At 35.9% G+C, this 12,410-nt stretch overlaps 2 protein-coding genes across 3 annotated transcripts in view; one reads left to right on the top strand and one right to left on the bottom strand.

Annotated features, from left to right (window-relative positions):
• Positions 1-12: 12 nt before the first annotated feature.
• On the top strand, positions 13-6,997 carry LOC111325604 (dnaJ homolog subfamily C member 4). The gene is made up of 9 exons (XM_088745976.1): positions 13-167; positions 866-968; positions 1,766-1,862; positions 2,247-2,300; positions 2,714-2,838; positions 3,111-3,164; positions 4,892-5,023; positions 5,181-5,267; positions 5,621-6,997. Exons 2-9 carry the CDS (start codon positions 880-882, stop codon positions 5,733-5,735), a joined length of 753 nt encoding a protein of 250 aa, XP_088602102.1. The 5' UTR covers positions 13-167; positions 866-879; the 3' UTR covers positions 5,736-6,997.
• A 2,697-nt stretch (positions 6,998-9,694) lies between these two features.
• LOC111325563 (SPARC-related modular calcium-binding protein 2) overlaps positions 9,695-12,410 on the bottom strand; it is a 27,087-nt gene continuing 24,371 nt past the window's right edge. For both annotated transcript variants that reach the window (XM_022929390.2, XM_022929391.2), the window contains exon 10: positions 9,695-12,315. In XM_022929390.2, coding sequence (XP_022785125.2) covers positions 12,008-12,315 — 308 coding nt within the window. In that variant the 3' untranslated portion in view covers positions 9,695-12,007. The remainder of the gene's footprint in view (positions 12,316-12,410) is intronic.

Here is a 12,410-nt window from a genome sequence, read left to right as displayed (position 1 = left end):
CGTTCACAAGATGACGCTATTGGATTGTCAGGGGTAGGGAGGAGATATTTGTATTGTCGGCCAAGATGGCGGACAAGAGAGTTCATTTGAACTAAAATGCATATGTCTGCTTTCGACAACTCTGTGCGGTAGAAGGGTTACTCAGGCTCTCTAAAGCGATTACAGAGGTATTTTTAAACAGAAACTGTATTTATATACAGAGTTTAAACGGATTAGGAAACAGGGAAAGCTGTTTTCTAACTAAGTTAAGTTTGGCTTATGTAACGCAAAAATTATATTATAATATGTCAACCTTTATTTCACGATCCATGAATGGCAAAAGATCAATTGAAAAACAACTCAGGTATCTTGGTGCAGGTGTGGGTCTTTGTAGCATCGAATCTTAGAATAAAAGAAAACTAAGAAAACCAGAGTGTTTGGGTTCTATCGAGAAATTAAACAACGTTTTGCAATAATATTAGCAGGTTCGATATATACATGCATCTTTGAAGAGGAAAATGCTAGAGAGAAATCAAAGGAAACTTGTCAATCGGGGACATAACTTTAGGATAAAGGGCCACTCCTAAGAGATGAATTAATTCTCCCCTCTGACTGCGACACATTTCCTTGTAAATTAGTCATGAGAATTAATTTGGTGTTAGATCAGCATAACAACTTTTACCTGATACGTTTGAGTATTCTCATTACCTGTTTACTGTTTAATGTATGGATATTACAGTAAGAAATTTCATGTTAATCCCTTTTGGGAGTTAAAGGATTAAGTGATCCCAACTCCCAAAAACTATTTTTTGTATCATCACATTTTTGTCAGATAATTATGTTTTAGGACATGCACTCACTGCTGAATTGTTGATTTTCGTCACAGCTTGTCTTCACATCATGTTCCTGTGTAGAAAGGAACAGCAATGTCGCCCTTTTCAAGTTTTCCTGAATTGCCCATACTCAGCTGCTGCTTCACGCCCAGCCAGGTAAATAATATTTCTTCAGATTTGAGCCTTCGGACAACATCAATTATTATAGTTTGACTTGGAAGGGTCAACCAAGGTGTGTGCATCCTTTCAAGCCCAGGATTGACTAGAGTTTTTTAGAAATGATCTTTCACCGTTACGTTTTCTTATATAATTATTATTGTAATGAGTTATGATAAATTAATTATTTTTGTCAGTAATACCCGACAATTAGATGACAAGTATGCGATTTTTATCTTGTGGATAGTTGTTAGGGGTGAAGCCATAATTGACTCTAGTGCACAGAAATCAAAGGTGAATTATCCTTTTGGTCTTCAGAGCCAGGTTGTTCAAAGTTGGCTTAAGATAACCCAGGGTTAGTGTGAAATCTGATCTCAGGTCTGAGAGCCTTAAGGAAAATTCAGTATCATCCTTCTTGTCTAGAATTTGATGATTGGATGCTCTAAAATTGATAGAGAAAATTATCCTGAAAAGGCTTCTTCAGAAAGAATAAAGAAACCCAGATTCAATTGAACCTTAATAGGTTAGCGCTAATCAGCCTTCAAACAAGTGGGCTCAGAGTAGTAAAAAACCCAATCGTTGTTTAAAACTTAACAAGAAGACAGAAGTGTTTTCATTTTATTTTTGTTGCAATGACGCATAGTTTGGCTACTCATGATCATTCCACCCAACTCACTTGTTATCATGATGAAGGAGAAAGTGAGTTGCATAGGCAATTAAATTGCAGCATTTATTATTGCATGGAAGCAGATTTATACCAATTCTTATCACTGACAGCAGTCTTGTGTCCTTTCAAGGTCATCAGGAAAACCAACCCTGTATGATGTCCTTGGTGTGTCAGAAAAGGCCACACTGGGAGAAATAAGAGATGCTTTCATCTCAAAATCTAAAGAGGTATGACTATAATGGAACTGTCTAGGTCATTGAACAGTTACTGTCAGTAGTAATTGATCCAGATTTGCCTCCTGAAATATAAGTGACCCGAGAATGTTTTCTTTCATATTACAAAGAACCTTAACATTTCCCTGAAACCTGGTATGCAAGAGGAAAGATTTAAAGTTGTCCTTGTACTTATGTGATGCATTAATTCTTCTAAAATTAATGCATTAAATGGGATCAGGGCCTCCCCTTTGCTACTCTTACTATACAGATGATGATATGTTCAGTCAGTGCTACATTTCACACAGAGCGGTTCATTTTGATTTATGGATTTTTTAATAAGTAAACTGACTTGTGTACATGTGCAACACATTTACTGATTTTTTTTTTCTATATCAGTCGCATCCAGACAAAAATCCAAATAAGCCAGAACTCCACGAAAGATTTGTGCAGGTAAATCTTGTCTAGCTTCTAGACTCTAAGTTAGGTACAGTTTGAGTTCTTCCTGATCAAACCCAACCATTACGGATCAGAGAAGTGAAATCTGGTGCGTAGATTGTTGTCTTGTGTTCTTGCGTAAAACATGACATGTAAGTCTCACGGAGGTCTCCTCCACTCAGTGAGGAATACAAATGGGTATGGGAAACTGCCGGGAACACTTTGTTAAACTCTGGGGGGAATATTAAATTATGAGCCACCCTCGGACTACCAAGATTTAAATGCAGAGATGCAGTGTGGTTTTTAGGCCTACAATTGGTTAATACTGTAGGACTTTCAAGAAACAAGCTTGACAAGCATAACCAGAAGACTTGTATGTAAAACCTCATCTAATTTAATTTTGAACATCTGATATTTTTCCACTGTAGATCAACAATGCGTATGGTGTATTAAGCAATGCAAGCCAACGGCGTGAATATGATCTAAGACTAAAAGCCCCATCAGTTACCAGGCCCCCAGCAGGAAGCCCATTTGGTCCAGTACCACCCCACCGGTCAGAGTCCAATTTTGAATTTTTAAATCCAACTGGAAGTAAAATGTTTTTTTTTAGAAAAGTAGTGTTGTATGTATCTTCCACTAATATTCTATAAATTGATTGGATGCAAAGAATTGTCAGCAGTTAAAATCTTATTGTTCATTTGAAATCAACTGTATATTAATTACTAGTAAGAGTTTCCCAATCATGTTACACTGTAAATTGAATTTTAATCATGCCAACTTAAGTTTTGTGGAATTGACTTCTTGAATTTCGTCCATCCCCACCAGGCAATCGACTCAACAATATTATTACGACAGAGCCACAAGTCAGTCCAATTACAGGTAATTTCACGCTTATTACAATTGACATTATCATATGTAAAGGATCTTTTATTTTAATGACTTATTTTCAATGTCAATGATTTATGTTTGAACTTTGCAAGTTGGCAATTAAATATATATATCTTATTAGATGTTTTGATGTGTGGTATTGCTGAGTATTTTTACGAGTTGTGCTGTATTTTGACGAGCCCGTAGGGCGAGTAAAAATACAATTAACGAGTAAAAATATTCAGTGATACTACATAACAAAACGTCTAATAAGTTATTTATTATCCAACATGCCAAACTGTTATTTCAGTGCGGGCGAATTTCGCGGATATTTATTTACGGGGAGTGCGTGACAGAAGTATGCGAAGCAGAACGGAATTGGTGTATTGTGTTGCTGTTTCTATTTTCTTCATTAAATGAAGAAATTTTCTGGTCATCAAGCTGTTTTTCTTCGTTCTTTTCATTTAATGAACTTGGATCTATATTTGCCAGCCATTCTGACTCTTCGTCATTGGAAATATGATTCAAATTGTCCGCCATTTGTTCTTTTTTTTTCTTTTAACTATAATCCAATTCTTCGCTTGCACGATGCGAGAAAACCTGTTTAACCGGTACTCTACAATAGAAGAGTACAAATACCATGTGATATTTGTACTCGTCTGTGGCGTTATTTGTACTTGTCTAGGTGTAATTGGATAATAATTTTCTCTATTGGCTGCTTGATGTACCATTTTTCATAGCAATTATTAATCTTTGATAATTAAAGTTCTGAAAAATGTTTAGAGTGGTCATGATTTATCTCAATTTCGTGATCAGGACAAAATGCGAATCGTCAGAACAGGAAGCTTATTAACTTTACTGCATACAGTACCAGATTTTTAAGGCCTGATTGGTTCATTTTCCTAGACTTAATCACACTTCACAATTATTTCTTATTTTAAAAAGTTCCAAGGCACACAGTAAATTTCAAAAATTACAGTTTTTGCAGTGTCCAAAACATTTACATGTGTATACTTAGTTAACAACTATTCACCAAGTGAAGGTGGCTAATGGCAGCAAGGTAAAAATCCACCGTTAACCACCAACACTGTGGTCAATAATTGTTTTAGTATTAACTAAAACAGTGAGATAATATAACACAAAAGATTGCTCCTTCCTTTCTGCAATGGTAACAATATTTTCAGGTGCAAATCCCATGCAAGTTGCGCAAAGCATTTTAGTTTAATTGTATATGTGTATTAACCAAGTGTGAGGTCAAGATGGCTGGATATTGGCCAAGTTCTTTTTTTGCATTTTTATGGACTGAGATGAAATTGAAAAAAGAACGAGGCTAATATCCAGCCATCTTGACTGAACAGGCTTGGTTAATAAAGTACTTATTATATTGCAAAAATATTTCACCTTATTACAAATTAAGAATTTAACTTGTTTACAATGAGAGCTGGAAAAGAAAGCCAACTGTAAGCAAAGAAAGCAAACTCATGAGAGTTGTTTCTGTTTTCTTTGTTTTGACTATCTTCTGCCACTTTTTGCGTTTCCATCGCCAAAATTGTCCAAAAATTACAGAGGAAGTTCTAATTCTATTTTTTTCATGCACGGGAGCAATGCGGGTAATCCCGAGCGGGCAAAATGGGCCCATCTTGCCTGCTCGGGTAGCCAATCAGAACACAGGATTCCCTTCATCTTGCCCACAAGCGCTGTGTGTGATGTAATAATATAAATTTTGTTTTTATCTCCAGACAAACAAGAGATTTTGACTTTGTGTACCAGGCTACCAACTCTTCTAGGAGACAAACTTCCAATAGGAAGATTGTTCTTGGTGCACTGGCCTTTATGCTAATAGGAGGTGCAGTGGAGTACTTTATTATAAGGTAACCAAAATTTGTCCTCTTCATGCTTTTTCAAGATTGCCAGTAACTATTTTTGCAGGACAAGAATGTTTAAGAGAGTCACTTATCACTGTCGTTAGCATGAAGGAAAGCTACCTTGAGTTTTAACTCTGAGCTATATGTTGCATTTGCCCTTCAGTTCACGTCACGGCAAATACAAGGCTCATGCTGAAGAGTCAAGTCGACGAAACCAACAGATTTATGCTGAAGTGAGAGAGAGAGCAAGGTAGGTATGCTGAACTAAACTACAAGCAGTCCCTCCTTTTCAGCAAAGTCCATAACGCAAGTAGAAAAAAATAAGTGAAAAAAAAAAAAAAGAAAGATGTTAGGGTGCAGGGGGAAACTCTTGAAGTGAGGTTGATACACTGCAAGAGCTCCATGAGTGAGGTACTACTATTTTTTGGGTGCCTTACTCATGGAGCTCCCACAGCACATCTACATCACTCCAAGAGTTCCTTGCACCATGCTAACATATTTTTTTTTCACTGATTTTTTTTCCTTTAGCATTTTTTTTACTTGTCATGAGCATCCAAATTGATTTCAAGTTACTTTGTAAAACATGATTATATTTTATTTCAGAACAAATGGTCTTAGAAAGCAGCTTGAAATTCTTGTTTCTCAACATACGGGACTGGATGGAGTTGCTGCAGCTAAGAGACTTCAGGAGTATTTTGACCAGGATGGAAGGGAATAATTGATAATTTGAATGAATTTATTACACAACTCAGGCAGTCAGAGGGCCAATAACTAAAATCTTCCAATCAAAATGCTCTATTGCCGGTCAATATTCTCTCAGTATTGGACCGGGCACTGTCCCGAATGGTCCCAAATGATACTGCACTTGTGTCCCTTTGAACTTCAGTCGTATAATAAATCTCTTATTAATTAACCAAGCTTGCTTGGGACCGTACTGGAAGAATATTGGCCCTCGGTCTTTTTTGTATGGACCTTGCTGCGCTCGGTCTGTACTGTCAAGACCTCGGGCTGATATTCTCCCAATACAGCCCTCACACTTGGTTAATAAGATATATTTCTCAAACATGTCAGGGTCATTATGGAATGAATCAAGTGTTTTGTTTTCATTTAACAATGAACTGAATTGATGGGTATTTTGTTTCAAATTGTAATTTAGTTTTGGTTAAGTGGTTAAAGAACCTTATATTGTCCAGTTCTGTTTGTATTTTTACTAGTGATTAACAAATCAGACTCTTGCCTCGCAGACATCTAATTGTGTTAATTACTTATAAATGATTAGTGACAAAATTTGATACCACTTGTTTCTTGAAAATGTTGCACAGGTTGCTTGGACTTGAGAAAAGGAACAAAAAGTATTTTTGCTGTTGTTTTAAGGAGAGGGTGAAAATTGTTATGACATGTAATTACTTTTCAAAGAATAGTACTTTTTCAGGTGTTTCAAAATAGTGCCATTTACCGGTACATATTGGTTTTGTGAGTTTGTTATTATGGACAATTGTAAATATTATTAAACATGTTTCAGTTTTAATTGAGCTAAAAGTATCTGTGAGTTTGTCATTTGTTTCATGTGCACAGAACTAACACCTGTACCATAATGTGAAGTTCTACTTGAAAACATTTTACTTCCTAAAATAATTATGTAGTCAACATACACTTGTCATTGCTTACTGCAAATATGGGTAATGATAAAAATGTAATTAACAATGATGATATAGAAAAATAGTAATAATAACAATTTTAATAATGATAGTAGTAAGAATAGTGACAAAAATAATAATTATTATGATTTTTTAATGATGATATATAATCATAATATATTATTTGCCAATCAAAACTAAAAAAAAGATTACATCAGGAAAATCAACTTCTGGGGATAGTACTTGAAAATTGAATATGTACAATTTATTGTAGAAAACTGATAACAACAATTTTCATTTGTAAAATTCTACAAAACAATAAATCTTTTTTTCTTTAAAGTTATTACATGTAATTTAAACTGTTGAAAAATGTGTCAGAACTTTGTTGTAAATGCTTTATCTAAGAAAATAGCTTTCACTTGGAGCTGAGCGAAAAGTACGCGTGTAAACAAAGCCGAACCAACATCAACATTGAAATTGAAAGTGATTTGATGTACAACCATGGCGTCTCTTAAAAACAGCTTGATTTGCGCCTTTCACAACACCTGACTCCATAAAAATTAAGCGCCTTAGATTAGAAAGATGTGCGACTTTAATCCATTAATTTAATCCATGAAATTAATTTCATGGATTGAAGGTAAGAACAGTTGCTGTAATGATAGTAATAGTAATAACAATTATAATTAACAATTATTCCATGAGCGTGTGTTAGATATGAGATGATAGATAGCCAACTCGGCGCTATGCGCCTCGTTGGATATAATCATCTCATATCCAACAAGCGCGAGTGGAATAATTGTTTTATTAAAAACGTTAGATTAAATTATTAAATTTTTAGCTCCCTTTTAATTTTAAGCTGACACATACGCTTGCCATATTTGTAGATTATGGTATATTGGCTGATATACCATAATGGCTAAGCCAATAAAATGTCTTGAATTACATTATCCAATGATCTAGTTTTTAATAGTAAATATTATAGTAATAGTAATAATATCAATGATGGTAGTAATGACAATAATAATAGTCTATAATAATGATAATAACTGTCATCATTGTGAAGGTGTAGTCTGATCGTCCGGGTTAGTGTAGTCCTGAGAAGGACTGTTGTCGGTGGTAGTGACTGACGTTTCGACAACCTGTGCGGAAGTCATCATTAGAGTCAAGTGAATGATTGTTGTCAGTAGAATGTTCTTATTCCAGTTCGTGTGAAATGATCGGTTGGTTTTGCCGTGATGTTATTGGCTGTAAGACTCAAGTGACGTAAGTCGGTCGTGATTGATCTGTTTCGGTCTGTCGGTAAAGCTAGGTTGTTCTTTTTCGGTCGTTTGTGATGTTTATGTCGTGAATGAGTTGTTTGTATGGGGCGGGTAGTTGTCATCATTATCAACTGTTTTCTTACAAAAGCGTCTTGATAGGTTCATTATCAGAAAAAAAACTACTGGGTCCTCAAAAACCAAGTAATGGTCTAGTGGGGGTAGGAGACATTAATTTCCCACACACGAGATTACTGTGTGATGGATGTCCTCCCCTGGGGTGGGATGGGTGGGATATTGGGCGCACTTAATTTGAAGCCTCGCTCCGTTGTGCGACCCTCACCACATTCTGGTGAAAGTGTTTAAATAAATAAAATAAATAAAAAAAGAAGTGGTTTTTGGGAAGTTTAAGGTATTTGCTAAGAGGAAACAATTGGAAAGTATAACAAGCACATGGCAGCAAAAATAACTGGAAATGACTTAACAAAAAAGAAACTGTTCTTTTCTACTCTGTTTTCCTGTAGTTAAAGCTTATAAAGGTATAAATAAAGAAGCAATGAAAACAGGTTTTCCTTGTTTCCTGCTAATTAAGAAAGTGAGAGGTGAGGTGGGGGGGGGGGGGTCTGCTTACTTGGCATCATGGCCTAGCAGGTGGGCACTTATTTGGGGAGGGCACTTATAAGAGCATGGGCACTTATAAGAGCATGGGCACTTATAAGAGCATGGGCACTTATAAGAGCATGGGCACTTATTTGGGGAGGGCACTTGTAAGAGCATGGGCACTTATTTGGGGAGGGCACTTATAAGAGCATGGGCACTTATTTGGGGAGGGCACTTATAAGAGCACGGGCACTTATTTGGGGAGGGCACCTTTTTGGGGAGGGCACTTATTTGGGGAGGGCACTTATTTGGGGAGGGCACTTATTTGGGGAGGGCACTTATTTGGGGAGGGCACTTATTTGGGGAGGGCACTTATTTGGGGAGGGCACTTATAAGAGCATGGGCACTTACTCAAGGAAATATAGTAGTATGCAGCATTACTATCCAACTACACCTAGACGAGTACAAATAACACCATAGATGGGTACAAATATCACATGGTATTTGAACTCGTCTATTGTAGTACCGGTTAAACAGGTTTTCTCGCATCGCGCAAGCGAAGAATTGGATTGTAGTTACGAAGAGAAAAAAAATTGGCGGACAATTTGGATCATATTTCCGACGACGAAGGGTCAGAATGGCTGGCAAATATAGATCCAAGTTCATTAGAAGAATCGAAGAAAGAAAAACAGCTTGACAACCACAAAATTTCTTCATTTAATGAAGAAAATAGAAACAGCAACACAACAATGCGCCAATTCCGTTCCGCTTCGCATACTTCTGTCACACACTCCCAGTAAATAAATATCCACAAAATTCACCCGCACTGAAATAACAGTTTGGCGCGTTGCATAATAACTTATTAGATGTTTTGTTGTGTAGTAACGCTGAGTATTTTTACTCGTTATTTGTATTTTGACTCGCCCTACAGGCTCGTCAAAATACAGCACAACTCATAAAAATGCTCAACGATACTACACAACAAAACATCTAATAAGATATATTTATTCACATAGTACTTTCAACATTGTTGATCCCAGCAGTATACAAAGTACACAGTGATGATCTAGTTCATCATTAGGCTCTCTGTGGCTCTGTGGTAGAGCATCTGAGTGAAAAATCAGAAGAGCCATGGATGCAATTTCTTTTGGGGAACTCACTACAAAATAAGGACATTGTTACAATGAGTTTGCTTGAATATTTCTATTTATTTTTTTTTATATATATATAGGTTGACAATCATTATTGATATTGACAGTTGATTTGTCATGATAACTTAAAAATTATGTATCCTTATCATGAAGCTGCCTAATTCAATTCTCTAAGAATAACACTTACAATTTTTCATCTACTTTTCTAAAGAAGTGCCAAAAGCGATAAAGGGCTCTTTAAATAGTTGATTATAACAATATTTAATAATAATTATCACATTTTGGATGATGAAGAAATTTTCTTCTACAGTACTGCAAAATCTGTATAGCTATGATGAATATATGAAGTTCATATATTTTAAACTGCGGTTATAGATATACATGATGCACGATCCTCGCAGTAGAGAGTGCTATTTATGCAATAGCGAAAATCAGACCTGAAAAAAAATCAGGCCTATACGGGATTCGAACTTAACGGCCTACTCCCAGTTGGCTTGTTAGCTCAATTGGTAGAGCGCTGCACTAGTATTGCAGAGGTCAGTGGTTCGAATCCCGTACAGGCCTGATTTTTTTCAGGTCTGATCTTCGCTATTGCATAAATAGCGCTCTCTACTGCAAGGATCGTGCATCATACGTAAAATCTGTATAATTTCCTATGTTTAGGGTTGTAGCAAAGAAATTACGCTGCCAGTGGAAATTTTAAGCGAGGAGGCTCAAAGATGGTGAATGATTTTAAGCGTGTAACCTCAGAAGTGCCTGTTGTGCCTTACCAAGCAATTGCCAGCCAAAAATCCAGCTGGCAATCACCACTTTTCATCCCATGAATTGCGCCAGCAGCTGGCACTTAGTGACAACCCAATATGTTAAGACCAGCTTGTTTGTGTTTGCTTTGGGTACCAATGAAGATCAACTTATGCTACTACTGCTTCTAAATTCTGTTATTTCCACTGTGGATTAAAATACATTTAGCTGAGCTCCCTTGTTATCAATGGTCAACATTCTTTGATATTTGGTTAATAGTGGTATCACTCTAATGAAAATGTATTTGTTAACTACTCACACTGAAACTAAATGTGGATTGGAGTGAATGGTGTGTCTCCTAGCAACACTTGTCAATTTGTGCATTTAAATTTATTGGCAATAGTAAAATAAGCCATGCATATGGTTGTTGGTCAGCAGAGCTGCTCAAGCTGTGCACTTCAGTAGATGGAATACTAATTGTTAATATATAGGAGCATGTACCAATCTTCTCTAAATGTATTGAGTACAGTACATGATTGTAAAGACAAGTTACTTCATAAATTAACTGTGAAAACCCTTACTTTCCTTAAAGCTCCTGTAGTGCTTAGGTATATGTACAACACAAAATAATAATAATAATATTATTATTATTATATATATTAATGAAAACTGTCTCTTGTGAGAATTGTCCAAGTTTGCTGGTTCTACATGTAAATGCTGCTTGTTATCTTAAATTTCTCACTGAATGGCTGGTGTTTGCTGCATAGATTAGAGTTAAAGAAACTATCATTTAACATTCCAAACTAAATGAATTTGTAAAATACTTAAAGTGCAAAAGAAATAAGTTATAAAATAAGATTGTTTTCATTTCTGCATATGATTGGCTTAACATCAGTATGCATATTCTCCATACTGTTCTCTCTACATTTCCTAAGGTGTTGACAAGGAGAATTTGTTTAACAATCAAGAGCTTCTTTGATTGGTGATCATTTCCTTTATTCAAATGACCTTACTGTTTGATTAAGGGGTAATATTGCTGGGAGAAATTACATGCTAGTCACTTGTAAGAGTCAAATGATGTTAGAATGTTAACTCTTGCTGTGGTGCTCCAAGTTGTACTGTTGGTGAGTTTAAGCGTTGGTCATGACAGTCATTTCCTGCACTGCTCAAACACACAGCTCAAAGGCCAAAATATCAGAAAATAATATTATTGGGATTAAATTCCATGCACATAAAACAGAATTGAGATTTTTCCCTCCTAACCCCCATTTGTAGCATTTTGTACAATCAAATATTGCACTGCTTGTTCCGATTTCTCTTTAAATTTGTTTGTTGGTGTTTTTGTATTTTTGTGAGGCATCAAGGTATTTTACAGGGAATTAAGGTATTACAAAATCATTTGATGCCTCTTAACAGTTGACTTTACATATGTGAAAAGTACAGAAGGCCTCGAAACTACAAGAAGAATATTTCCATCCTGTTTTACGTCTAAGTTGCAGCAAAACCAGTTCATATAATAGTACTAATATTTGGGCCAGCTCTTTTGTTCTGCCATGCTCTTGGATCTTGTGAAATGAATCACACTCGCATTATTACATCCACAATTTACTGCAGTGGCATTCGACGATCATTTGTTCTTAAGCAAAGAGTCCATTCCATCATTGATAAACCTCTATCTTTATCAAGATCACAGTCAACCAGCAGCTTTTTGCCACATTTTCTTCCTCGTTTAATGTTTCCAAGAATTTTCTTCATGGTGGATGTGAGAAATTCACTTGACACAAGCAGTTTGTCCTTATTTTTGTCCAACCGGTTGAACTTCCAGATTAAAACTTGATTATCTGATAGGAAGGTCCCCAAATGTTGAAGGTTACCTGATCTTGCACTTCTGCGTTGGTTTCTTATTGATTCAACTGTACAGAGGCAAGAAGGATAAACACAATTATAATTATTAACTCATTAAAGAACTTACAGAAAGCAAACATCTCCAAAAGCCAAGGGAAAAAAA

Source organism: Stylophora pistillata, chromosome 14 (genome assembly GCF_964205215.1).
Source record: "Stylophora pistillata chromosome 14, jaStyPist1.2, whole genome shotgun sequence".
NCBI lineage: Eukaryota > Metazoa > Cnidaria > Anthozoa > Scleractinia > Pocilloporidae > Stylophora > Stylophora pistillata.
The sequence above is the reverse complement of the archived record's forward strand: the minus strand, read 5'-3'. Positions and strand labels throughout refer to the sequence as shown.